The sequence below is a fragment of the Mustela erminea genome, chromosome 10, assembly GCF_009829155.1.
Source record: "Mustela erminea isolate mMusErm1 chromosome 10, mMusErm1.Pri, whole genome shotgun sequence".
Lineage (NCBI taxonomy): Eukaryota > Metazoa > Chordata > Mammalia > Carnivora > Mustelidae > Mustela > Mustela erminea.
The window spans coordinates 56770575-56796958 of NC_045623.1; the positions used below are offsets into that span (position 1 = coordinate 56770575).

At 48.4% G+C, this 26384-nt stretch overlaps 1 protein-coding gene across 4 annotated transcripts in view; it reads left to right on the forward strand.

Annotated features, from left to right (window-relative positions):
- JAK1 (Janus kinase 1) overlaps nucleotides 1-26384 on the forward strand; it is a 127595-nt gene that overhangs the window by 92423 nt on the left and 8788 nt on the right. For all 4 annotated transcript variants that reach the window (XR_004276214.1, XR_004276213.1, XM_032302458.1 and 1 more), the window contains 12 exons: nucleotides 1149-1312; nucleotides 3192-3534; nucleotides 5062-5247; nucleotides 9116-9273; nucleotides 11489-11612; nucleotides 13576-13762; nucleotides 18896-19002; nucleotides 21804-21947; nucleotides 22727-22814; nucleotides 23261-23388; nucleotides 23981-24116; nucleotides 25778-25929. Coding sequence is in view for 2 of the 4 variants with exons in the window: in XM_032302458.1 (XP_032158349.1) it covers nucleotides 1149-1312; nucleotides 3192-3534; nucleotides 5062-5247; nucleotides 9116-9273; nucleotides 11489-11612; nucleotides 13576-13762; nucleotides 18896-19002; nucleotides 21804-21947; nucleotides 22727-22814; nucleotides 23261-23388; nucleotides 23981-24116; nucleotides 25778-25929 (1917 nt within the window). In the remaining 2 variants the exon portion in view is untranslated. The remainder of the gene's footprint in view (nucleotides 1-1148; nucleotides 1313-3191; nucleotides 3535-5061; nucleotides 5248-9115; nucleotides 9274-11488; nucleotides 11613-13575; nucleotides 13763-18895; nucleotides 19003-21803; nucleotides 21948-22726; nucleotides 22815-23260; nucleotides 23389-23980; nucleotides 24117-25777; nucleotides 25930-26384) is intronic.

The window sequence follows — 26384 nt, forward strand, 5'->3', positions numbered from 1 at the left end:
GCAGTGTTGAAGATCCAGAGCACTGGGGTCACATCGGGTTTGACTGTCCCCTACCGCTTTCTGGATCCCTGGCTTCCACGGCACTCTGTCTTTCCACTTGACTTTGTCTCTTGTAGCTGCTTCGTGCTCTCTGTTTCTGTTTATTCTTTCTTCTCAGCACAGAGTCTCCCTAAGGTCAGGAATGCAGTCTGGCTTACTGCTCTGTATCTCCCCAGCACCTAGAATGACATCTGGCCCATAATTGGTGCTCAGTAATCAGTAATTACCAAACGAGTGAGAGAAGGGATTTATAACCCTTGGGTACCTTAGATTCCTCTGCCGTTAGGTAGAGCTGATGATGTCAGCATCCACCTCATAGGGCTGTTGTGAAGATTAAGTGAAACAGTAAATAAAAAGAAACCTAGCACAGTGTCAAGCACTGAGGTTAAGGTTCAAGAAAGGGGAGTTAGCACTGACATCATTGTCATTACTCTGTACAAGACAAGTGGCAGGTACTGATTTTTAGTTTTCTTTTTTGTTTTTGAAGCCCTCACTGGCTCTTGGAATGCTGTGCCCCTCCACGGGAGGGGGGCATATTTTGGTGAGACATTTCACTACTAGAACTTAACACATGCTGATAAACTTCTCTGTGGTAATGATGCACTGTAAAATGTGGATTCCTTCCCCTTTCTCTAAGTCTACCTCAGAACGGGGTGTGGTACCATGCCTGTCATACACTCAGTTCCCAGGCTAGGATATCTCAGCATATGTTTGCAGGACCAGAGAGCCAACCCCAGCCAGCTGTCACCCTCCCCTATCCAGGTGCTATTTGAGCCCAGTCCGTGCTGCTGGCCGCCATCCTTTCTAGATAAGTCCTGAGAAGGGGCCTCACGTGTTTATGCTGTTCAGCAGCGGCTAATACACTGCTTAGTAAATATTTGTTAAACAAATGAATTAACCTGGGGAGAACATTTCCTGAGCCCCTCCATACCCATCTGTTGAGAAGGAGCTTTGGTGCCAGAGAAGCTGTAGACCTTGTTAGTCTCATTGCTGTCCTGCTTTTCTGGGTGGCATCTCCCTGTGTGGGGAACCTTCCTCTCAAGAACAGAGATGGGGTGGACTATTGAAACTTCAGTGGTGGTTCATTTCTTCTCATTTCTGCTCCAAAGGGACAGTATGATTTGGTCAAATGTCTGGCTCCCATTCGAGACCCCAAGACCGAGCAAGATGGGCATGATATCGAGAACGAGTGTCTGGGAATGGCTGTCCTGGCCATCTCCCACTATGCCATGATGAAGAAGATGCAGTTGCCAGAACTGCCCAAGGACATCAGGTAAATCTTCCTGCTGGCTGAAGAATTGATTGTGGGGATGGTGCTATTTTTATATGTCCTCACCCGGCGCTGTGTAATTGCTGCCAGTTTTTGGCTGACCGCTTCTCTCTGCAGAGCCCAAATCTGGTTTAGAACATTTATAAAAGACAGCACGGTTATAATGATAATAGTGACCTGATACTGAATGTTGGCTGACTTGGGTGAAAGCTCTGGGCTAGGGATGCCAATCAGATGGGTGGGCTACGTGCCTACCTCGTGTGCCTCTGCCCATGGTAGGCATTGCCTTTATACCTATTCTCTTCCTTTTGTGCAGGACCCATGTTAACATCCTTCTCAGTATGTTCTACAGGCACCCTGAACTAGAGTTCACCAGAGAGCCATGAGGCTGATGTGAACGTGTTACCGCAAGAAAAATGTATTTACTTAAAAATATCATTCATGATCAAATCTTTATGAAGACATGTTCAATCTGGGTAATTTCAACCCATCTATAAAATGTGTGTGTATTTACTAAGGAGTTCTTACAAATGTCTCATTGTGAAAAGTGAGTTATTTAGAGCTATATTGTTTGTGACAGGCAGCATGCGCTTTCTCAGAAGTGTGTATCTCGTCCCGTGTATCTCGTCCATGTATCTCTCAGAAGTTTCCTCTGTGTATCTCTCGTCCCGGGGCAGAGTCTGGCAGGAAGTGAACACAGAGTGGGGACTGCTCCTCAGAGCTGGGGCTGGATTTGTACTCTGCTACTGCCTTCTCATTTTTTTCTGTGGCTTTTGCTCTGGGCACCTCCTCTGTCCTTTGTCATGAGACTAAGGTGAAAAATGACACCTCCCCTTTAATCTTCCTCTCTGTTGCCTTAATCTAAAATGTTCCAGTGTTGGGCGCCTGGGTGGCTCAGTTGGTTAAGCAGTTGCCATGATCCTCGGGTCATGATCCCCGAGTACTGGGATCAAGTTCCGCATTGGGCTCCCTGCTCACAGGGAGTCTGCTTCTCCCTCTGATCTTGTCCTTTCTTGTGCTCTCTCTCACTGTCTTTCTCTCAAATAAATAAAATCTTTAAAAATAAATAAAATAAAATGTTACAGTGTTTGTGGGGTTAAATTCCAAACTTTGCAGTTTCCCACTGTTAGCATTTGTGTATCAGGGACTGCCCAGTGCCAGATGCCATCTCAGGCCTGGCAGTGATAGGCAGACCAGTCTCCCCACTTGTCTGCGCCCCTTCATGGGTGTTCATACTCTTCTTGTTGAGACTGTTAGTCATAGATACTCTTCCATCAGCAGGAGCGTAAGTAACTGATCCTTCAGCTTCCTTGTCAATCCGCTTACCACATCTAGGACACTTTGATATGGCAGACGCGAAGTCGTTTGTATTTAGATTTCGTGTGTTTTCCCCTTTCTTATAAAAGCAGCATGTGATCTTATAGAGAAGGTATAAAACAGACCTGAAAGTAGAATATGCAGAATATCTATAATCACTCTTGACACCTTTCAAACCACTGTCTAACTGAGGCTGAGTCTTAGTAACAGTGTATATGGGCACCAGCGAGCGCAGGAACAATGACAGCAGCCAGTGAACACACGAAGTCAGTTTTGCTGCCTGCCGTTGTGACCCAGAAAACTGGGTGATACTTGCAGGAATTCCCGTTTCAGTAAAACTTGTGGAACATGTGTTTTTCCCTCTCTTCCAGTCCCTATTCACCTTTTTCTCCTTGTGATTATCCTCTCCTCATGCTTACCCCATCTAAGAACCCCCTTGAGGATAGGTTTTCCTTTCTCATGGGGCAACACATGGAAGGAAGATTTGTAGACTTGGGTTTGTTTCTGGACTGTTCTCTGCTGACCTGGACATGAAAGAGAGTCCTATTTTTCTACTTTGTTCTAGCTACAAGCGATATATTCCAGAAACATTGAATAAGTCCATCAGACAGAGGAACCTTCTCACCAGGATGCGGATAAATAATGTTTTCAAGGATTTCCTGAAGGAATTTAACAACAAGACTATTTGTGACAGCAGTGTATCTACTCATGACCTAAAGGTGAAGTACCTGGCCACCTTGGAAACACTGACAAAACATTATGGCGCAGAAATATTTGAGACTTCCATGTTACTGATTTCTTCAGAAAATGAGTTGAATTGGTTTCATCCAAACGACAGTGGAAACGTTCTCTACTATGAAGTGATGGTAACTGGAAATCTTGGAATCCAGTGGAGACAGAAACCAAATGTAAGTGGTGGTGGGTAGCTGATCAGCATGGACTGATGTGCATCAGAACAGACCTGTTCTGTTTATCTGATTGGGACTACCTGTTTGCATGTCCATCACCCCCAGCAGCTGAGGGTGTTCGGGTTAGAGACCATGTGTCTTTTATTGTGTTCGTGCAGCAGTAGATCAGAGTAAGCATTTATTGAGTTCTGTAGGGACACAGAGAAATAGAACAATGGCCTATATAATATGTAGTCATATAATAATAATAGCAGGCATTTACTGAGCACCTTCCATGTACCAGGTACTTTTCTAAGCATTTTACATGTAGTACTCATTTATGCAAAAAAAAAAAAAAAAAAGGCGCCCTGAGGAATGTACTACCAATTATCCCTATTTTATAGATGAATGTAAAGTGGCACAGAGAAGTTAAGAAACTTGCTCAAGGTCATAACTAACTAATGAGCGACTGTGCCAAGAATTGAACTTGGGCTTCTGGCTCCATGAAATAGGGTAATTGATTTTGCGATTTAAAGCTGCTGTTTTTGAAGTATTTGCTGGATGAGGCAATGGAGAAGAGTGGTTTAAAAGCATGGGTTTTAGACCTAAATGGACCTGGTTCAGATCCGGGTGCCACTATTTATAGTTCTCCAGCTTGGGGGATTACTTCCCCTGTATCATTTGCATATTATTCATCTGTACAATGGAGATACTTACTGGATTTGCCTTACGGAGCTGTTGAGAGAACTAAATGGCAGCACAGAGCCCAGCATGTAATAAATGTTCAAAAATTATTAGAGCTGCCATCATCATCATTATGGTTATCGATAATACTAAAGTAATGGTGAGATTTATTTTCTCCTTCTTATTCATACTAAGAAAACAATGCCTAACACTTAACGGGTGCTTTTTTTCTGTAGAATAGGTATACTCTTAATGAGAACTTACCTAATCCTCAAAGAACCTTGTGAAGTGTAAGCTCTGTCTTACGGACAGGCAAATGGGGGCTCAAATTGGTGACCCAACTAGTTAATAAGTAGCAGATTATTCAAGCATGGGATTCATATCTCCTTTTGAAAGTTTCAACTTGAATGTTGTTAGGAAGTCAAGCTAATCAGTGGTAGGTTCTAAAAGGAGAAAGCTCAGGTTCTGTCCAGCCACATTTGGGAAGACATGTTCTGTGCTTGTGTTGAAACATTTATCAGTCCGGAAGTGAGAGGACCTGATGGTAGATGCCTGTCTAGTGGGCGGTTATTTCCCTCTTTGAGTTCACTTGTACATTATAGATTATGTGAAGCATTTAGTCACTGTGCTCGTTAAGGTCCCTCCCAGGTATAAAATCCCAAGATTCCCTGATTGGCCCCAAAACTGCAATCCTAAACCCACCTGTGCCCTCTGCCCCAGTTCCTTTGTAAGTCCAGGCAGGCTGGCTTTCTTCTCTTTGAACGTAAGCAAGCCCTGCTTTAGTTTTCCAGAAGCATGAACCTTTTTCACCAGTAGAAAATGAGAAAGCCAACTTAACTCTGGCACCCGTATGCGTCTTATCAGGTTGTTCCTGTTGAAAAGGAAAAAAACAAACTGAAACGGAAAAAACTGGAAAATAAACACAAGAAGGATGAGGAGAAAAACAAAATCCGGGAAGAGTGGAACAATTTTTCTTACTTCCCTGAAATCACTCACATTGTAATAAAGGAGTCTGTGGTCAGCATCAATAAGCAGGACAACAAAAAAATGGTAAGTTTGCTAGGGAAGTAATTCTGTCTTGATCCGGTGACGAGAGGGAGACTTCGTGGAGGACAGTGATGCGGCACTTGCTTTATGGAGTTCCTGTCCCAAAGAGAATATCTGACGACCATCTCTTTCTCCTCCTTAATGCCAGAAATTCCTCTTGTTTTCACTGACATTATCAGTGCTGATTTTTGAGTGACACTGGGATTTTTGAGTGCCTCTCTTTGGTTTTGCCAATGTGTCTCTACCTTGGGTTTGCTGCCCTCCCAAAGATGTTACAGCATAAATATTTAATTCATGAAGGGGAGTGGATTTGAAGGAAAAGGAGATGGGTGAACATTAGCTTTTTCCCCCAAGGGCTCCTTTGGCTTCTCTGTGGAGTTGGAGTCCAATGCTTCCTCTAGGATGAGGTCAGTGGGAAGCCCCGCTTTGCATGCCAGCAGACTGGTCAGGCTAGAGGCTGTGGCCACAGTGGCTGTTCTCGTTGTGGTGTCAGGCACACCCTAGTCACTCTCGGATGGAGGAAGGGGGGTGTTCAATCTCACTTCCTCTTTTTTGGTATCACTTAAGGACATAATTTAGACAGGCCAGTTTTGGCAGGGGAAGTAGGAACGCTGCCAAAATAAACATGTTTGTGTTGGGGAAGTCAGGGCTGACTGCACGTGGAGAGGATGGGCAGCCGAGGCGGGGCACTCGCAGAAGGAAGGTAGTTAGCACCAAGGAAAAACCATGTTTTTCCCCAGATTTGGCAAAAACTGTGTCAAAAGGATAACACTCAGTGGTGAGAACGAATCTGGTGCTCTGGTTTAGAACAGATGAACACCCTGTTCATCCAGAGTAACTTGCCTTTTGGAAAGCAGTTTGGCAACACATACTGAAAACCTTGAAAGTATTTATGCGTCCCTCCATTTGGGAACTTAGGGCTGTTTTCCAGAAACAATGAGAGATGAAGCCAGTGGTCTGTGAATGAGTATGTTTGTCCCAGTGGAATTTACAGTATAAAAGTACTGAAAATTACCCAAGTATACAATAATAGGAGAATGGTAGACTATTCTACCCAAGTAGTAGAATATTACATAAACAATTTGCTAAAATTTTATAATCTGGGAAGATGCTTTGTAAGTGGAAAAAGGCAGAATATAAAACTCTATAGAACAGTACCAATTTTGTTCAAAACGTTTTTTAAAGGTATGCATATATATAGACACACTGTTAGGAAAGTCAAATATTAGCAGCTGTTATTTGTAGTTTAAATCTTTCTATTCTCCTAACTCCCCCTTTAGCAATAAACAGTTAATTTCATCAGGAAACTGTTAGTGAAAACTAAAGTGAAGGGAGAAGTGGTAGAAGAGTCCAGATAGATGTTAGTGTGAAGATGGAGACGGAGGGAGGGAGAAGGTCAAAATAAGTGCTCTTGCCTCAGCACATTACAGACATGAGGCTGGATCTTATGCTGTGTCCGCAGGATCTTCTTTAGTCTTTACAGAAATCGTAGCTGTAGGCATTTTGGCTGTGTTTCCAGTGGGGACATGGGAGACCATGGACAGGTGTAGACAGAGAAAGTGGCAACTTCAGCCCCAAGGCACCCTCTTCCCCAGAGACTGCCCTGAGGAAGAACTTGGCGCATCCGTGCTCTGGCTTTTCAGCAGGGTCAAACCCTGAAGACGCGCACCAGAGGCGGAGAAGCAGCCAGCTGGGACAGTGTGGGTGAGTGAGCCTGCCCCTACCCTGTCCCAGCTGGTGGAGTCTGGCCTGGCACCTGGGTGGCACACCTGTCCCCTTGGTTAGAGCCTCCTCGGACTGCATGGGCTGGCGAGTCTGCCAGCTGCGTGCTCTGTGGGGAGTAGGAAGAAGGTGGGGAGAAAGAACTGTGTGATCTCTCCAGGACTTCATTTTTCTTTACAAACACTAGCTCTTACTATATGCGGCACTTCGATTCTGAGTGCTTTACAGATGTAAACTCTTTCCATTTTCATTGACCTTGGAGGTGGTGGGTGTGTTATTATCTTCATTTTACAGAGGAGGAAACTGAGGCACAAAAAGCTTAAGTAACTTCCCCAGGGTCACACAGCTCTTAGGTTAAACCATTTGAAATGGCCAAATATTTGACAGTTTGTGACCTGTAAAAATGATGATTACCTCTGCTTCACCATAATAGCCAGTAGAGATACTGTGACTTGAGCCCACAGAAACTAGTTCCAGAACCTGCAGCTAACACCGTGATGCTTTCTCTTCTTTATCTCTTTCCCCTGTCCCTTCCTAGGCATGGAATTTCCAAGCCCTTTGATCAGGCAATACTTTGGCGGCTGGTCTTTCAGGAAAGCATGGTGGTAGCATGTTATTAGGTTCAATATCTCTCCTCTCTGCCTCTTCTTGACATCTTCCATTTCCATTTAGACTTCTGTTCTAGGGAACTTAAGTGTTTGTGTGGTATTGATTTTTTATGTGGTTGGTTGAAGGGCTGCCCGAGCCAGACTACCCTGCGTTTGCTCTGTGGGGAGCTGCAGGTGGATGAAAGAAGGCACACTTAGCCCAGAGCCTCCTGACTGAATATCTGTCCCTGTGGTGGCCTTGACCTCCTTGGCTCACAAGCCCACAGCAGACCCTTCTTTTGCAAGATAGCTGTCATTAGCCCCACTTACTTACATCCTTTATAGTTGCTTTTATCCACAGGGAAACTTTGATTTTCTCATCTCTGTTTTTCTCTGACAGCAGCCTGTCCTTTCTCCAGTGCTGTGGACAGAGTCTTATTCTCATATGTCATTTTGCCCTCAGAAGGCTCTGGTGCTTTTTAACGTTCTTGTGAGACAAACCTCTAAATGGTTTTCCTTCTTCCTTCCCTAGAAGATGTTCCTGGTTGAGCCCATGGCTCCTCTCACATGGGTAATTTTTGTTCAGGGCTCTATGACCAAGGCCAAAAAAAAAAAAAAAATAAAAAATCACCTGTTTTCACCTCCAGGTGTTTTTTTGTTTGTTGTTGTTGTTGTTTTTTAAACCTTCCTTCCTTGGAAGTTAGCTCTCTCATCTTCTCCATTTTTGCCTTTGCTCTCCCACTTTGAGTAAGACTCTCTGCCTCCTCCAAACCCTCAGAGGTCTCTGGGCTTAATCTAGCAACCTCATCATTGTCTGGGACCATTCCTGGATTAAAATCTGGGCGTTTCACTTTCTAGACCAACTCTGTATGAGAGGAAGCCTTAGTGCCTCTGTTTCCTTTTCTGTAAAATGGGACTGATGCTACTGAGTCAGTCATTGCTCCTTGCTAAGACCAGGGTACCACTTGCACACCCTCTGCTCCTACTTCTCCACTTTTTTTTAACTCCACTTTTATACCACTGTACCCCTGATGCAGGCTTGCTCCTACCTCTGGACCTGGGTGGCAGCCTCTCCATAGGTCTCCTGCCTGCCACAGCTGCCCATTCTGCCCTTCCTCCCACACAGACACACCATACCTCTTCTGATAGTTTGGAGATAATAGATAAGAACGTATGCTAATCAGTCAAAATCCTGTATTAATGCAAGGGGTACAGTTACTTTGAGGTCATGTGTTCTGCAGTGTGTTTTAAATATCTTGTCAGTGTGGGGCGCCTGGGTGGCTCAGTGGGTTAAGCCGCTGCCTTCGGCTCAGGTCATGATCTCAGGGTCCTGGGGTCGAGTCCCGCATCGGGCTCTCTGCTCAGCAGGGAGCCTGCTTCCTCCTCTGTCTCTCTGCCTGCCTCTCTGCCTACTTGTAATCTCTCTCTGTCAAATAAATAAATAAAATCTTTAAAAAAAATAAATGATTAAACATCTTGTCAGTGTGGACCTCCTCATAAAATCAGCTGCCTCAAGTGGTAGGCACATGATGTAACCATGGCTGTGTCTTCTCTCTCACCAGGAACTGAAGCTCTCGTCCCATGAAGAGGCCTTGTCCTTTGTGTCCCTGATAGATGGCTACTTCCGGCTCACAGCAGATGCCCATCATTACCTCTGCACCGATGTGGCTCCCCCATTGATCGTCCACAACATACAGAATGGTTGTCACGGTCCAATCTGGTTGGTTCTCGCACCTTTTCAGTTGCCATTGGTGGAAAAGTACCACATTTTAGTAATGGGGCATGTGGCCTCCTCAGACACAGCGGTCATCAGTTGTTTAGGTGGGGGCTGGTTGAACATGTTGAGGATTGACTTGGTGCCATCTTTTCCATCCCTGCTGTCCATTGCTCAGGGGTTCCTGTCATCTCTTACCTTGGTTCGCGCCATAGACCCTTTCTTCTTTCCCTTGGGGTCTCCTCACAGTTTAACCCCCTCACTTCTCTACAGCTGACTAAAAGATCCTACACTTCCTAACCCCATGCTGTGCCAGACACACAGATAGGACATGGATCCCAGTTGCACTGTAGTGAGCAACTGCGTGAGGTTGTCTTAAAGTGCCAGATAAATGGTGGGAACAGTGGGGTGACCAAGCCGTAGAGCTGCAAGGGGCTTTGGTAGACTTCTTGTCTCACTTGCATCTCAGACCTAGTAGCCCTTATGCAGATCCCTCCGGTGATGGGGCATTGAGTACTGCACGAGGCAGCCAGAGACTATAGCTCTGATGGTTACACACGTACGTGTCTCTGCTAGGGAGTTGGAAATTTGCCTCCGTCATTTCTTCCTTGCCACTTGACTTCTGCCATTTGAAGCAGCGGGGATTCAGTGTACTTCCTTCACAAAGGACTGTTCTTTAGAGGAGAGCAGCTGCTCTATTTCTTCTGAGTCTCTCTTCCCAAACCGAAATACGTCTGGGGAAGCATCTCTTCAGCTGCTTTCCTCATGATAGGTTCCCACCTCTTCCCTCTGCTGGTTACTTGCGGACAGCGAGTTCACTGGTGGGGGATCCCAGTTTCGAGAGGCTCACAGACTTGTGGGCAGATAGACACACAGAGAAAGGCAGAGCAGGCTGCCAAGCATTGTAATAAAACACCTCCCTTGACTATCCCAGCCACAGTTAGGCTTCAGGGCCCTGGCCCTCGCTCTTCCCTTGGCCTAGAATGCTCTTCCTCTGAAATGTGTACAGACACCACTTCCTTCAGATGTCACCCAGATAGCGCCTTATCAGTGGAGTTTTCCCCAGCTACCTTCGGTGAAGTAACAACACCTCTTCCTCCACCACACCACACTTCCTGGCGCCTTCACTGGGCTGTAGTTTTCTTCAGAGGCGTTTCTTACCTCCTGACTTGCTTTATTTCCGGCTCGTTTGTTTCTCGCCTGCCTAGCCTCGCTGCCCAGAGTACGAGCTGCATGGAGGCAGAGGCACTATGTGCTTTTGCTCGCTGCTTTTCCTCGGTGTCCATGGCAGGCCCTGACACATACTACAGGCCCTCCACAAGCATTTGCTGAAGCGGTGAACACTTTGTGTTCTGTGGGAGGCTGAAAATCAGCTGCCTCCTCTGAGTAGGCAGCATTCAGATCAGATTAAACTAGAACAATCAGTGGAACTTGGCAGGCCTTGAAGCGGGAAAAGGCCTCCCAGGTGAGGGGTCACCATGTGCAAAGGCATGATGTTCCAGGTCACGGAGCGGTTGGTCTCTGCCTTTCGTACATGTGTTGACCATGTCAGTCCTCTTTCACTGACAGTGACCACCACTCACGGGCTATGTGGTACCTTCACTTGTAGATTTATTTAGTGATTGTTCACTGCTTTCTGTGTGCCAGCACTGGTTGATCCTGGGGTTACAAAAGAGTATAGACGGGCATATTCCCTATTCATATCTTTCTCTTTGTTCTTTTATTCAGTGTTAATTATTCAATTACTTATTCACTGAGTAGCTACTGTGAGCCATGTGTGCTCTGGTTACTGTGGATACAGCAGTGAACAGAATAACTCCAAATTCATGCTCTCCTGAGGCTTGTGTTCTAGTTAGGCAGCCTAGGGATGGCGGAGAGGGACCCCATTCTGTGGCGGGCGCTGTATGATGGGCAGCCCTGCATCACCTCTGTGGGGACATCTCCTGCGCAAGCTGGAGATCACATGTGCGGGGATGTCAGGGACAAAGTCAGGCCCAGTGCCTTGGGTGGCAGGCCAGTGCTTTTCTAGACCTCGGAGACTTGATGGGCCTTGAGGCTTCTTGGCATCTCGGCCTGCCACATGTGTCTGCTCAACAGGACTTCGGGACCCAGGACAGGTAACATGATGGGTCTGTAGTCCTCGAGTCAGGTGAGAGATGTGGAAATCCTGTGGGGTTATCTGCTATGAGCTCTTTCTCCCTTTCCCTTTCTCTCCCTCTAGCACGGAATATGCCATCAATAAGTTGCGGCAAGAAGGAAGCGAGGAGGGGATGTATGTGCTGAGGTGGAGCTGTACCGACTTTGATAATATCCTCATGACGGTCACCTGCTTTGAGAAATCTGAGGTCAGTCAGGAAAAGTCTTGGTCAGTCTTGCCAAGTCATACCGCCACAGGGTATTTGGTGCAGCAGGCCCAGGAGCTCCTCTGGAGAGGACCACACTGGGGTGAGGGGTTAGAAAAGCCTGGGTTTCTGAGAAAATCCTTGGCAGTTCTGACCAGAACAACCCCAGTCTTCAAAAGGAGATTTCCAAGCAGCCAGACCCCAAATGTTTCTTCCTCATGGCCCTTTCTTCTCTCAAGGGACTCATGGCAGGGATCCATGGTGGCTCTGGAAGGTAGAGCGTGGCCAGAAAACCAGTTCACACCAAACTCTTGTTAAGTTTAATGCACTTACTGCAAGTGGTTGATTTTATACTTAGTGACAAAATCAGAGACCTAGAGCCAGTGTCTACTGAGTCAGACATTTTAACAGATGACTTGCTGTCCTGTGTTTGACAAGTGGAAATGACTCTGTTTAGTGACTCTAGTGTAGCTAGAATCCAGGAATGGTGTGAATGATATCCCAAAAACAAAGATAAAAGCCAAAATTATTGACCTTACCTCACTAGACTGTAGTACAGCCTTTGTCATTCATGCAGTTTTTTTAAATACAGGAAATGGAATATTTTAAAAGACCATGAGTTTTACAGAATTAGTCCAGATAAATACACTAGTGTTGACTGGTCAGTGTGAGCTGGGAGAACTGGGGCAGCAGGGGAACAGGGAGCGGGGAGCTGCAAGGTGGAAGTCAGCACACGAGCGTGCCATAGACTTCAGACGGTGGAAGGAAAAGTACAGGAGCTCCTGGGGGCTAGACTCTGTCAGGAGTGGGAAGAGGAAATGGCTCAAGGAACCCAGTGCTGCCAAGTGTCCTGGGCAAAGTGTCGAGGTGCCACTGCCTGCCTGGGAGTGTTCCTGCACAGCAAGGTCTCCTGGTGGGTGTGGACGCAGTGGGTCAGAACTTGTCAGGTTTGCTCCTGGGCAGCATGCTTGTCTTCTGCTTTCATCAGTCTTTGAGGAAGTTTAATGTTTTGGACATGGATGGGCGCACAAGACAGCCCAGCCGCCTTCGGAGGGGGAGTAGCTTACGCTGTACCAGGAATGTCGGTGACTCAGAGGCATGGTCTGCCTGGGGTCAGATCATCTGGGGAAACAGGATCATAGCTGTGGTTACTCTTGCTGTTCAAGGTAGCTCACCAGATGCTGTGCTGAGCACTTTTATCTGCCTTCCCTTATTTAAACCTTATGCTGACCCTGTGAAATAGGTGGTATTATGCGCATTGTAGAGATGAATAAACATGCATAAACCAAGGCATTAGGATCTTAAATAGCTTGTCCTGTTCTATACCATAAGTCGATTTTTCTGACCCTCATCCTTCATTACTGAAATATTTTTCTCTGTACAGAAAGCACCTGTGAAGGAAAACCTCTGCTTATACTTGAGTCTGTGGTGCCACAGAGTCCTGAAAATAGACCGGACCACCGACTGCCACCTCCCAGGGTGGTTCTCCTCAAATAGATGACTGGCAGGGCTCAGTTTGAGAGACTGCCTAGATAAATATTGTTATAGTAATTATTATTTCATACATAATAATATTTGCCAGTCTTTACAAAGTGCTTACTAGGTTTTTTACTCTGTTGTGTAATCATAGCAGTCCCATGACGTTGGTTTTTCAGTGGACTTCTCTTACAGATTTAAGATGAGGTGATGCTGTTAGAAGTCCCTGCTCGGTTATGCTTTCTCCCTAATGTTAACTCCCTTCGGTCAGTGTCTTCTTCTGGGTTGATTTATTTCTTTATTTGATTACTTGTTTAGAATACATTTTACTTTTGAATAATTACAGTTTTATAGAAAGGGTTCAGAGATCATACAGAGTTCTAGCTGTCTTTTATCCAGCTTCTCCTATTGTTAACAGATGACATGCCCATGGTACATTTGCTTGACCCGTTTAAAACACTCGGTTTCTGGTCATTTTCCTGATGGGCAGGTGCTGGGTGGCCAGAAGCAGTTCAAGAACTTTCAGATCGAAGTGCAGAAGGGCCGCTATAGCCTGCATGGCTCGGACCGCAGCTTTCCCAGCCTGGGGGACCTGATGAGCCACCTCAAGAAGCAGATCCTGCGCACGGACAACATCAGCTTCGTTCTGAAGCGCTGCTGCCAGCCCAAGCCCCGAGGTCAGTCTCCCTGGGCCAGAGACGGGTCCTGTCCCCGCAGGGTTCCCCCTGCCCTATGGCAATGCTCCAAGACACTGGTAACCCAGAGAGGCTGGTTGGTTGGAAGAAAGTGGCCCCTCCCCCACAGTTTCTAGGTATTTTTCACTTCATCTTGTTGCAAGTCCATCCCCACTTCCAATCCCGGCCCTCAAGTGTCTGTGTTAGCTGTAGAATAAAATTTACACACCTCTTTTTAGCAGCTCAGGCTTCAGGAAGAGTCACATTTGGATTAGTAAGCAGAAGCTTACCACTTTCCTCTTTAAGATAAAATGTTTTGAGAGTTCCCTTGTGAGTGGTTTATTATCTGGGAAACATTCCTGGCACATCTTCTGTGGGCCAAGAACTATGGTGAATGCAAAGCATCAGAAATGCCTGGCACCCAGTCCCTGCTCTTCGAGGGTTTCTAGTCGGATGCAGAAAATGCCCCCTGGGAACCGAGGCCACTGAGTCACCTTGGACAGGGATGGTCAAACATCCAAGCTGTGGCATGGACCACTGCCTGGAGGAGGTGGTTCTTGGACAGTGAGTGTGGAGCTTGCCTGTTAGTTGACATTTCCTGCTGAGCGTGTGCAGGGGCAACGTGGCAGGCCACAGCAGGAGCTGCAGAGAAGCAGGGGCTGAAGGGCTAATGTGTCTGGTGAAGTTAGACAGAAGGGGCAGGTGAGGTTGGGGGAGGAAGATTTGGGTCAGAAGGAGGTTTTGGGTGTCATGCCGGGGAGTTACAGTGCCAAGCCATGGGAGGGTCAGGTTGTGAAATGGACAGGGCGGGTGAGGATCCTGGTTCTTGTGTTTGAAGCCCTGTGGATAGTGTCAACGTTGTCCTGGAGGCAGATTCATCACCTCCTAGAATGTGAGAATTGGAAGGACAGTTAGAGAATACCTGGTCAAATGCTGCATCTTACAGATGAGAAAACTGAGTCCTGGAGAAGTGGAGTGGGTCTCACTGAGGGTCAGGGTCAAAGGGGTTTGAGTACCAATCTACTGCAAGTGTTTTTTTGACGTCCTTTACTGCAGGGTGCTGCCTGCATGGGTCAGATCCTTCCCTGAGAGAAGGTCCGGCCTCAGAGAAAGGGTGGGCAGCACCGTCATTCTGATGCCCTAGGAAGTGTGGTGGGAGATGCTCTCAGGAGTCTCTTTGGCAGAGATGCCTCTGGTTCTCTTAAGGGAATTTGTGAACCTTGATGTCAGCGGTGGGCAGAGGAAGCAACACCAGGACCCAAAGGGGCCTGGGTTCTTGATGTTTGAATCACTTTTTGGCCTCCCAGCAAGGGGCTGCCACCGCATTCGGTGAAAGAGGAAGGACTTACGTTCTTGTTGATCGGATAGGGTTTCCTGCCAGCTCTGGGGGTAACTGCAGCCTTTGTTTTCATGCTTGAAGATGTTCTGTAAGGGTAAAAACACGTCTACCCCTTGGTCCTGAGACCTCAGGGTGAGATAGAACCTTAAAGCCCAAGGACCCTATTTACTCACATGATCTCTCCTAACAGATATTCCTTGGGATGCATGATCTTTGGGTAAGGTTGAGGAGATGGAGAGCTGCAGCCACAGGTAGCGAGGGCTGGTGGCAGGTGGGAGACAGGGGCATGATTACTTCGCTGGAATTAGCTGGGGAGGTCACTGGTGTCGATGATGCCACCCTACTAGTCCGGATCTGGGATCTGGTAACAGTACTGGAGAAGCACAGGAACGGACTGAACACCTCTCATGGCTTCTCATGAGGCTCCTGGAACTCCACACCGAATGTGCTTAGTGTCTGTCTCTCCCACTTGAGTATGAACTCTTAAGACAGAATCAGTATGGACTCTTAAGATGGAGTCCATGTTCACTGATGCCTGTCACGTGAAGGATTACAGTAGTAACCACCATATTGTGGGTACCTGCTAATCTCAGGAGCTTTTCATGCATATCTGCATTTATTCCATCTGACAGTGGCTCTTTGTAGCTATTACAGAAATGCGGAAATGGAGTCTCAGAGATGTTCAGTGATAATAGTAGCAACAAGTAGCGGTGATGATAACGAGGGCTCCTATGCTCCAGGCCCTGTTTGAGGGTCTTTCATGTTCAGAGTCATTTAATCTTCAGAACAAGCCAGAGTGTGTTATAATCCCCATTATATTTGTCTAGGTAGTTAGAGGATGACTGGGGAAGTGAACTCAAGTCTTCCGACTCCAGCTCTGGTGATCTTTCCTGTACATCCCATCATGCTCCGCAAAGGTGCAGGGGCAGCTATCAGCCAAGGCTCTGGGGTGAGAGCCAGTTCTCTTGACTTGGCGAAGGGAAGGGCCTGGCGGTGGGGAGAGGAGGAATGAGGCCTGTGTGTGAGGCCTGCTTCTGTGGGCTTTCAGAAACCCTCTGTCTTGCCTCTGCCACCCGCAAATTAGAGAAGTGGTAAAAACATGGAAATTAAGGAGAAGGTCATTTTTGGTTCCTCAGTGCTTCTGCCCTCTTAACTGCAAGGTTCTGATGGTCCAACTCCGACCCGGGTTTCTCACTTGAAAGTGCAACTGAGAAACTTCTCATGGAATAAAGGAAAAGCAGGTGGCCACTCAAGTGGATGTGACAGTAAAGCAAGCCCACATCTCTGTGTTGTCCAGTCCCACTGCCCCTCTCCACGTCTGAGGGTGACCGTGACAAGAAAGGGCTAGCCAGTCGCTTCTCAGCCTTTTGGCTAAGATCAAGTGAAGAAGGGGATAGGCAGCCCGCAGAACTCACTGGCCCAGTCATCACTGACCTTCGCACTCCCTCATCCTGGAGTGGGGCCAGGGGCGTGATTTCTGCACCTTTGGCTCTGACACTGTAAACTTCTAACTTGCCAAAGCTGGTACAGGATGGTGGTGCTGGCCGAGATGTAATACTGGTCTTAACCACAATGGCTGCCAGTTTTGGAGCATTCCCTGTACACCAGGCACTGAAGTAAGCCCTCTGTGTGCATTGTCTTGTTTATCCCTCACAGCAGCCTGCTGAGGGGCATGGCTATGTCTCCCATTTTTCTAGTGAGAAAACAGGTTTAACATCTCCCCAGCTCACACAGTTGACTTTAGTGCCATGCTTCCTGAAGCTACCATACAAATCATCGGCCCATAAATGGCGCCCGTTTTCATCCTCCTCTCTGATTTTCAAAACACCTCCACTGCTCCAACCCTTTGTTGGGGACACCATTTAGGTGGCCCTTTCTTGGTCTTTTCTCCATCAAGGCAGTCCTGAGTTGCCTGTTTGAATCTGATTTTATCCAGGTTCCAGAGTGGAGTCAGGATGACAGAATGGAGGAGATCACACTAGAGAAAGGGCACCCAGGATATAGTAATAAGGGGAGCTGGTGCCTGAACCCAGTGTGTGGCTCCCAGATTTGTACCCCGCAGTAGGGCCATAGGAAGTACAAGCCTGGAGCCATCTGTGACTGAAGTGTGAGCGTTCAGGGCTTATTAACTGCCTGATCTCCAGCAGGCTGTTTAATCTCACTGAATCTCTGTTTTCTGACCTATAGAATAAAAAGAAGGGTAAAGGGGCACCTGGGTGGCTCAGTGGGTTAAGCCTCTGCCTTCAGCTCAGGTCATGATCTCAGGGTCCTAGGATCAAGCCCTGCATCTGGCTCTCTGCTCAGCAGGGAGCCTGCCTACCCCTCTCTCTCTGCCTGCCTCTCTGCCTACTTGTGATCTCTGTCAAATAAATAAATAAAACCTTTTTAAAAAATTTTTTTAAAAATTAAAAAAAAGAAGGGTAAAAATACCGTGTACCTCATAGAATTGTCATAAGGACAAAGGAATTACTGTGAGGAAAGCTCTTAGGGCAGTGGCTGGCCAAGAAGAAGCAATCAGAAAATGTGAGCTGACAAAAAAACAAGAATAAGCCTGAGCCTGCAGGGAAGTGAGGATTTGAGAGACCGTGTCCGAGTTTCTCGGCTGACTGCAGGCACCTGGACCTCAGCAGCTCAGGTTCTTCTGGAGTTCCAGAATCCTCTCACTGCAGTCTGAGTCTGGAAGGGGGCTCTCTCAACCCCCACAGTGACGTAGCTTGAAGTAGCTCCGTGGTGGAAAGGCACCTTCTGTGGATTGTAAATTCCATGAGCCCCCTGTGCTCCTAGTGGCCTGGCAGATTTTGTAAAGTGTTCGGTTTGCCATTTGAATCCGTAGAGTTGGGGCTCTGGTCTGCTCATAACCTATACATTGAGTTAGCGCCTTCCTGGAGTCAGGCACTGCTGGGAGCCCAGAGAGAGGTTCAGGCACTACCTTCTCTCTGGATTATCTGTCCTGTTCTTTTGCTTAAGATCAATGTTGTTTATCCTCCTGCCTTGGTTGCCATTACCCCCTAGACCCAGCAGACTGCTGTTTCCTCCCTGCCCAGCTCTTGTCCTTCAGGTCATATCCTGATTATTCTTACACGGTGAACAGAAACTTCCTGAGTACCTACCACATACCAAGCTGTGGAGGTTGAACAGAAACTTCCTGAGTACCTACCACGTACCAAGCTGTGGAGGTAGAGCAGGAAATAAGATAGACACCGTCCCTATCGGTGGGGAGTATCTCGTCTCCGATTTTAAAGTGTCACTTCCCGGGATGCCTGGGTGGCTCAGTGGATTAACGCCTCTACCTTCAGCTCAGGTCATGGTCTCAGGGTCCTGGGGTCAAGCCCTGCATGCGGCTCCCTGCTCAGCAGGGAGCTTGCTTCCTCCTCTCTCTCTGCCTGACACTCTGCCTACTTTTGATCTCTGTCAAATAAATAAAATGTTAAAAAAAAAAAAAAAGAATAATTTGTTAAAAAAATAAAATGTCACTTCTGTAGGCAGACGTTCCCTAAGGTCTTCTATCCGAGCAGATCCTGCTGTGTCAGCCCTCGAGCTCTTGGGTCTGGCTTAGAGAGGAGCTGCACCAATTGGAGCTTTCCTTTTGATGGGTGGATTATTTGATTAGTATAGGTTCTGTTATTAGCCTGCAAGCTCTTGGGGGCCTAAATCAAGTACTTAATAAACATTTACTGAATGACTGAACTAACACATGCACAGATACGTGTTTGGTGAGCGCCATGGTTTGGCAGGCATTGCCTGACGGATCTTGAACCCTTGCTACCCTGCTCAGACTTCTTCATTCTCTTCCACAGAGATCTCCAATCTGCTGGTGGCTACAAAGAAAGCCCAGGAGTGGCAGCCTGTCTACCCCATGAGCCAGCTGAGTTTTGACCGAATCCTCAAGAAAGACATCGTGCAAGTGAGTCTTTGCTAAGGTTCCTGGGTCCACCTCGGGCCTGCCTCTTCACAGCAACTAGTCTGAGGATTTAGGGGAGTGAAGTCGGAGTTTCGGGAAATCCTATCAGAGAATAAATAAGGGTTTTCCTTTCATAGTTAGAGCTGTTCAGCCACCGCCCTGCCACTCCTCCAGCCTTGCCGGTGTTCCCTAGGGATACTTTCTCTTTGAAGGGAAGTGGATGCGTCAGGCTTCATGGGGTTTTCTAGGGTTATGGGACCTTCTGTTGTGCATAGGAGTTGGAGAACTGGGTGGGGATGCTGACAGGACGGCACGAATCGGGTGTCCGGGAGGGAGTCTGCGCCGATGACCTGCGCTAACCTACCATATGCTGTGTGACAGAGCACTACTCAAGTTCAATGTCTGGGCTTTCTGATGATGCTTCCAGAGGGAGCAAAGCTGGGGCATACAGAGTGCAGTAAGGGAGCTGGTGAGGTGCAGTGGCAGCCTGCAGGAGAGCTGTCTTGAGAAATAGATCCCTTGGACCTGTGCTCCAGCTTGGGAGGCCTTTTGCCCAGAGTCTGCAGCCATAGGCAGGCCCAGCTTCCCTGGTAGCTGCTCTTGGGCCTTGGCTAGGGGTGTGAGGCCCAGGGCAAAGCCCACTTTCTGTTCCATGCCCCCACCCCAGTCCCTGTACACCGAGCCACACACCAGGGAGGCTAAGGAGACAACATGCCAGCAGCTGTGGAAGGAAGGAACCGTTGACTGCCTGGGAGAGATCACAACTTGGCAGGTGTGGAGAGCCAATTGTGGGCTCACATCTGTTAGGGAATAACTTAAAAAAGTAAAAAACTTACTTTTTTAAGTTAATCCCTAAAATTGTTGAGTAGGGTTTTCAGGAAGTAGAAACCCACTGCTCCAACCGCCCCTCCCACTTCTCTTTGGATACATTCTTCACTGAAGGCCAGTTTTTATTGTTTTCTGTCCCCTTCATAGGGTCAGAGCTGTGGCCAGAGATTAAAATCACCAGGGCAGCAGTACCCTGGGCTTTTTTCTGTCTAAACTTGGCACTGGCCTTGGGCCCTTCCTTCTTTCCTTGCCCTAAAGCCCCTGGGCAGGTCCCAACCATCTGCTGTGCCCCCAGCGCTTGCCAAGCCCACAGTGACTGAGCCCTTGCACATGCCAGCTGTGGTTGCCACCCTTGGAGGGCCCACGGCCTGGAGGGGGAGCCGGCTCTTGCCTCTTCAGTAGATAATCCCATTACTGAGACCCAAGTCCTAAGTAGGGAAATAGAACAGGATATGGGACTATCAGAGAGGACCACGCTGCCTTGCCTTGGGAGGACACAGATGGCTTCTTGGGGAAAAGGCATCAAAGCAGAGTTCTGGGGGAAGCACGGCAGGTGCCTGGTGAAGGCAGAGGGAGTGGCTCAGAAGGAGCTGATGGAGAATGTGCCCGGGCCTCTGTGGGTTGCTGTGGAAGCCTGCTGCCATGACTTGGCCACTGGAATAAGCAGCCCTTCTGGGGAAGAGTAATTATTCTGAAAGCATACGGCTTTTACGGGATGTTCTGGGAACACAACTTCCCATAACCTTGATGAATCGCTTCGTGACAGCTGCGGCTTTAATGAATAGTCGCAGGACTTTGCCAGGATGTGGGAGACAGGGCAGATGCATCGCCACTCGGCTATGACAGATGACAAATGGTGCCATTTGTGCAAATTAATATACCCGATTAGCAATTGTATATATTCCTGTATGTGGCAGGGCTGATTCCAAGAGAATCCATTTTCTTCATTTACGGAGAAGGTCCTGGGCTAATAGGATGATAGCACCTCAACTTACAGATTTCATGAGATTAACCTTAGTGGCTTGAGAATGCCTGAGTTTAATGAATTGTATTTGGATTTCCCAATATTAAGAATGTTTAAATCAGAATTATTAAAGCTTGAACTGGAAGGGTTCTTAGAGACAGATGATTATGTGAGATGATTTCATTTAGGACTCATACCACTTATTTTATGGGGTTATCCCCTTTCGTATGTGAGGACACTGAGAGCCCACCCTTCTGGTGTCTGCCTCAGTCTTCACACCCCTTCCCCACCGTGGGGTCGCTCTGGCAGACCCAGATACAAACACGCCACAGATCTGAAAGCTCAGCATGCGGGCACGTGTATACACACGTGCTGGGTGGACGGATGGAAGATGAGCAAGTCCCTGGTCCGGAGGGCAAGCAGACAGAGCACATCAGCCCGGCAGATGGTTTCTACCCACGATGTGCCGGGCTCTGCACTGAGGAGCCTTTACTCCTGCCTCTTCACTTGGTTCTAGAACAGTCCTGGGAAGTGGGTGCCATGGTTACCCCTCTTTACAGAAAACACATCTCTGAGTTAGATGGCCAGCAAGCAGTCAAACCACCACTAACAGGCCCCTCTCTTTGTGCCCCAGCCTGTAGTAGAGCCCCGTGGGGTCCTCTCTGCATCGTTTCAGAGCCCCTGGGCTGCTGGAAGTTCTGCAATTGGTCAGGATTACGGTTTAGTCATAGCTTGTTTCAGAAGTTGAAAGGCAAGGAACTGTTTGGGAATTAACTGTCTCCTGGGGCCCAGGAAGGGTCCCATTTCCGTTCAGCTAAGTAGCTTTATGTGTCTTTTGGAGGCCTGACCAGACAAGGCCCCGAGAGGCTGTGGCTATGCAGGCTCTGTCGTCCTTGCCCCACCGTTTCTGCCCCTTCTGGTGTGGCGGGTTCCCATGAAGGCCTCAGTGCCAGACTCGGTTGTCACTGAGCCCTAGAGCGAAGTCACCCCAACCTCCTGCTTCCTCCTTCAGGGTGAGCATCTCGGGAGAGGCACACGGACACACATCTACTCCGGCACCCTGGTGGATTACAAGGATGACGAAGGAACTTCCGAAGAGAAGAGAATAAAAGTGATCCTCAAAGTCTTAGACCCCAGCCACAGGGACATTTCTCTGGCAAGTGTCTTCCTCAGAACCCTGACCCCTCTCTACCCCCAGTTCTGGAGCCAGTGGAGCAACAGTGAGCAAGGAAGAACCTTTGCCTTTGTTTTGGTCTCGTGGTTGTCAAACTTGATATTTAGTCTGAATTCCTTTCATCAAATACAGTCTTAGATGAAGCAGGCATGTAAAGTAAGTGAGGGAGGATTAAAGGTGAAGCGCATGAGCAGCCTATCCCCCTCGCACTCTCGTCCCGTAGAGGTCCTTGTGGTCATTCTGTGGAGCCCCAGGACTCTAGCTGAATCTTCTTGAAGTCCCTAATGTAGTCCAGGGCTATCACTATGCGGTCTAGAAAACTAAAGCCAAAGGGTGTAAAAGGACTTACCCAAGATCCCGCATACTGTTAGAGAGTGATGAAGCCAAGTCTCAACAGAGATCTGGTTTTTCACTTATTCTGCTGCAGTTCCAAATGTTGTTATTTCCCAAAGTTTAAAGGAAGAGAAGGTGGTCAATATGAGTATCCAGTGGGAAAATTGTCACCCAGCTTCTGCCACCAGCCTGGCTCTGTATCCTGTTAGGTTTTCTAAATAGATTCCATATCCCAGCCAGACTGGGCCCTTGGTAAAGTCTTGGCAATGCCCGTGGGCAGTCAAGGCCAGGGGAACAGTTTCAGGACCTGGGATGACGACAGTGGTGAGTGCTCCTGGGTCCCCCTGACTTTCTTTTCAGCAGCGCTCCTTTGGCACCAGAGCTGTGGAGTCTGACCTTTGACATTCTCTTGTGGTCTTCTCCCACAGGCCTTCTTCGAAGCAGCCAGCATGATGAGGCAGGTCTCCCACAAACACATCGTGTACCTCTATGGTGTCTGTGTTCGAGATGTAGAGAGTAAGTGTATTCACTTTGGGAGGGGAGCCTGGCCTGGCTGGGGCGAGTGGGTGTGGTGATGACGATTCAGGGATGATGCTGCCTTCACGTAGTAGCTTGGGCTTCTTGCCTCTTCTTGCAGTCGAGGAACTTGAGGTACTGAGCAGGTCTCATGCTCAATAGTGGGCATAGAATGAAGTCCTGTTTGTTTTTCACTTATTGCTTGGATGTTACTTGTCCCCAGCTCTGGCTACACGCTGTTCTGGACCCGGGAGAGTGGGGTGAGCAAACAGAGAGAGCGGAAGGCACTCGGCTAGGGGAAACACTCTGGGCTTTGCACCTCACAAGGCGTTGCCATCCTCCCAAGCTGATTACCAGCCACTAAAGTGAGCTCTTCTCAGAGGATGAGGGAAATACTGTCCCAGATGTACAGAAGGTTCCAGATGTGGCTACTCTTGTGCTTGTAGATATCATGGTGGAGGAGTTTGTGGAAGGGGGGCCCCTGGATCTCTTCATGCACCGGAAAAGCGATGTCCTTACCACACCATGGAAGTTCAAAGTTGCCAAACAGCTAGCCAGCGCCCTGAGTTACTTGGTAAGTACATTCTGAGGTCCATGGTGGGCTCCACCAGGAACCAGAATACCCTGTAGGGGGCGGCAGGAAGGTGGTCTAGGAAGGCGGGCTCCAAGGGCCTGGGCTCTGTGGTTGAACACAGGTGTGCCTGGGGCTTGCTGAAAATGGTCATTTGGGGCTGTTTGTGTGCTTGTGTATGAATCCTGTTTCGAGGGAAATTTTATCACATCAGGGAACTGACCTCGGGAATGCAACGTAAGTAAGTGGAAATAGCACAATACTTGTCGAATGAGTGAGTGAAACTGCTTGGATCAGTAGCGCTTCCCACGGCTCAGCCGTTCAGGTGTTATACAGGTTCATTCTCACAAGCCCTAGGAGGCCTGCTCCACCATTATCCCCGGTTTGCTGGTGAGAGAACTGGGGCAGAAGGCCATGATATAATGTGCCCAAGTGACACAGATAATTGGGGGTGAGTGATGCGGCCTGGGCCTGGCTGTCCCTGGGGAATATGGAGAGATGATGCGAGGGGCCAGGCTTGGAAGCAGGGAGTGAGGGAAGGAGGAGAGGCTGCCCCGTGGGCAGCCAGACTGATTTCACCCTTTTCCCTCTGTAGGAGGATAAAGACCTGGTCCATGGAAACGTGTGCACGAAAAACCTTCTCCTGGCCCGTGAGGGCATTGACAGCGAGTGTGGCCCGTTCATCAAGCTCAGTGACCCTGGCATCCCCATCACCGTGCTGTCCAGGCAAGGTGTGTCTCCCTTCCCGCCCACCCTATTTCCCTTCCACCTTGCCATTCGTCATACCCCTGCTCTAATTAGGGTCAGACCAGCAGAGAGAAGGCGGCTAGTGCTCAGGTGTGTTTCCTTTTGAGAAGGACACTTCGGTTGGACAGACTTGGTGCTGCTGCTGTGCCCTGGGGGCCGGGGAAGATGTGGAGCTGAGGGAGGGCCGGTCTCTGCCCTCGGGGAGCTAAGCGAGCGGAGGGAGAAACACAGCTCAGCCAAGGCACATCTTTGCTCCAGGTGCTGGGGTAGCACAGAAGGAGGCTGCTGGGCCTGGGGGTGGTCAGAGGATGTCAGGAGGAACCGGGTCTCCTTGGTGCTCAACTGGAGTTGGCGAGCTGTTTGGGGAGGCACCCGGGTGATTGCTGGGGTCCTCTGTGCTTTGAGGTTATCGTGAGCTATGGTGCTCCACAGGAAGGCGCAGGCCTGGGAGCTGAGACCCCGAAAACAGCGCTGCACAGTTGTGCTAGGAGGTCATATCCGGGATGTCAGCGAGCCCCTGGGCCTGGGGCCCTGACCTCTGCTGGCCAACAGTTTCCAGCACCGAGCACACTGCCTGGAGCTTAGAGTTTTGCTCAGTAATTCAAAGAACGGGCCGCATTTGGAACGGAACCAGGATGAAAACAAGCGTTACAAATAAGACCTAAAATAAACATTCCTTAGCAGGGAAATGGAAAGCCTCCTTTCATGCCTGTGTCATGTTTATCACCCACCCAACTTCCCACAGTCTGTGCAGATTCAGTCCTGAATCTTTCAAGGCTCCTGTCCTCAGCAAGCATCTGAGACACAGACACAGGAGACTCCAGAGCAAATGGAGAAGCCTGGGTACCCCACAAGAGATGCCATTTGAATGCTGTGTGCATTCAGAGAGAAAGGGATGTCATCTAGCTGGGGCTGGAGTGTGACTCAGGGAGGCACTGGGGTTTCCTGCGGGCCCTGTAAGTCAGTGAGGTAGGCTTGACCAGGAATGTCCCGCTCAGGAATGGCCCGCCTGCCTCTCTTTGCAGCAGGAGCCAGGGGGCTGCAGCATTTATTAAGGGACATTTCTCTGGATGCAGCAGGGTTGTCTGTTCCCATCGCTGGTCTTGGCCAGAAGCCTGAACAGGGCTGCAAAGTAGCCAGGGGAAAGCGATGTAGGAGAACCTTACATCTGTCTTTTTCCCTTGCCTTTCCCACAGAAAGCAAGCACAGCACAGCAGGTGGATTGTGCAGAGTGCGTGAGGTTAGCCGAGGCCTGGCCTGGGTGTGTGTGCCTCTCCTCCTGTCTTTCCTTTCTCAAGCGTTGGTTCTCCTTCCCCAGGGTGTTGGCATCTACCCTGGGTGCTTTGCTCTGTCTGAGGCCAGAGCTTCAGAAGACTGGCCCTGCATGACCCTCCCAGGGGCGTGTGATAAACAGACACACCTGCCAGCCCTGACAAAGACTGATGGATCTGAGGTGCTAAGGGCGAGGGGCCGGAAGACGGCACCTTTTCCAGCTCCCCAGGGAAGAGTGTAGCCGAGGACCGTGTCTGGAAACACTGCTTAGAATAGTTGCTTCCTTAGTTCACGGTTCCTGCTGCAATGACCATGATTTACTTCCCAGGCGATTCCGGAAACTGATCTGGAAACATCTCCCATCTTTTTCTAGAGTGCATAGAACGAATCCCGTGGATTGCTCCTGAGTGTGTTGAAGACTCCAAGAACCTGAGTGTGGCTGCTGATAAATGGAGCTTTGGAACCACACTCTGGGAAATCTGCTACAATGGCGAGATCCCTCTGAAAGATAAGACCCTGATTGAGGTGAGCAGTTGCTGTCCAGGGTATGAGCCAACCGAAGTCTCCTGAGCCGTCAGGAAGCCTCATGTTGTGGGAGGAGGTGGATGTCTGTTTGAAGCCCCTCCACAGGCTTACTGGGCGTGTGACCTCGAAAGTGTCACTAAACTGCCCTGAGCCTCAGTTTCATCATCTGTAAAATGGGGTAAATAACACCTACTTATTGGGCGGGGCTGTTGTGAAGATTAATGATGCATGTAGAGTGCCAGGCACACAATATGTGCTGGTAGAACATTATAATATTACTTGGCTCCATTTTAAATGCCCGCTAGTCATCAAAAATAACACAGATACTTGCTGAGTTTCTTTACTATAGATACAGATATATAGGCTGTACTTCTTAATATCGTGAGTTCTTTTCTAGGCAGTTAAATATGTCTTAAAATTTTATAAATTTAATGTAAGAGTTGTCTCAGTAAGTT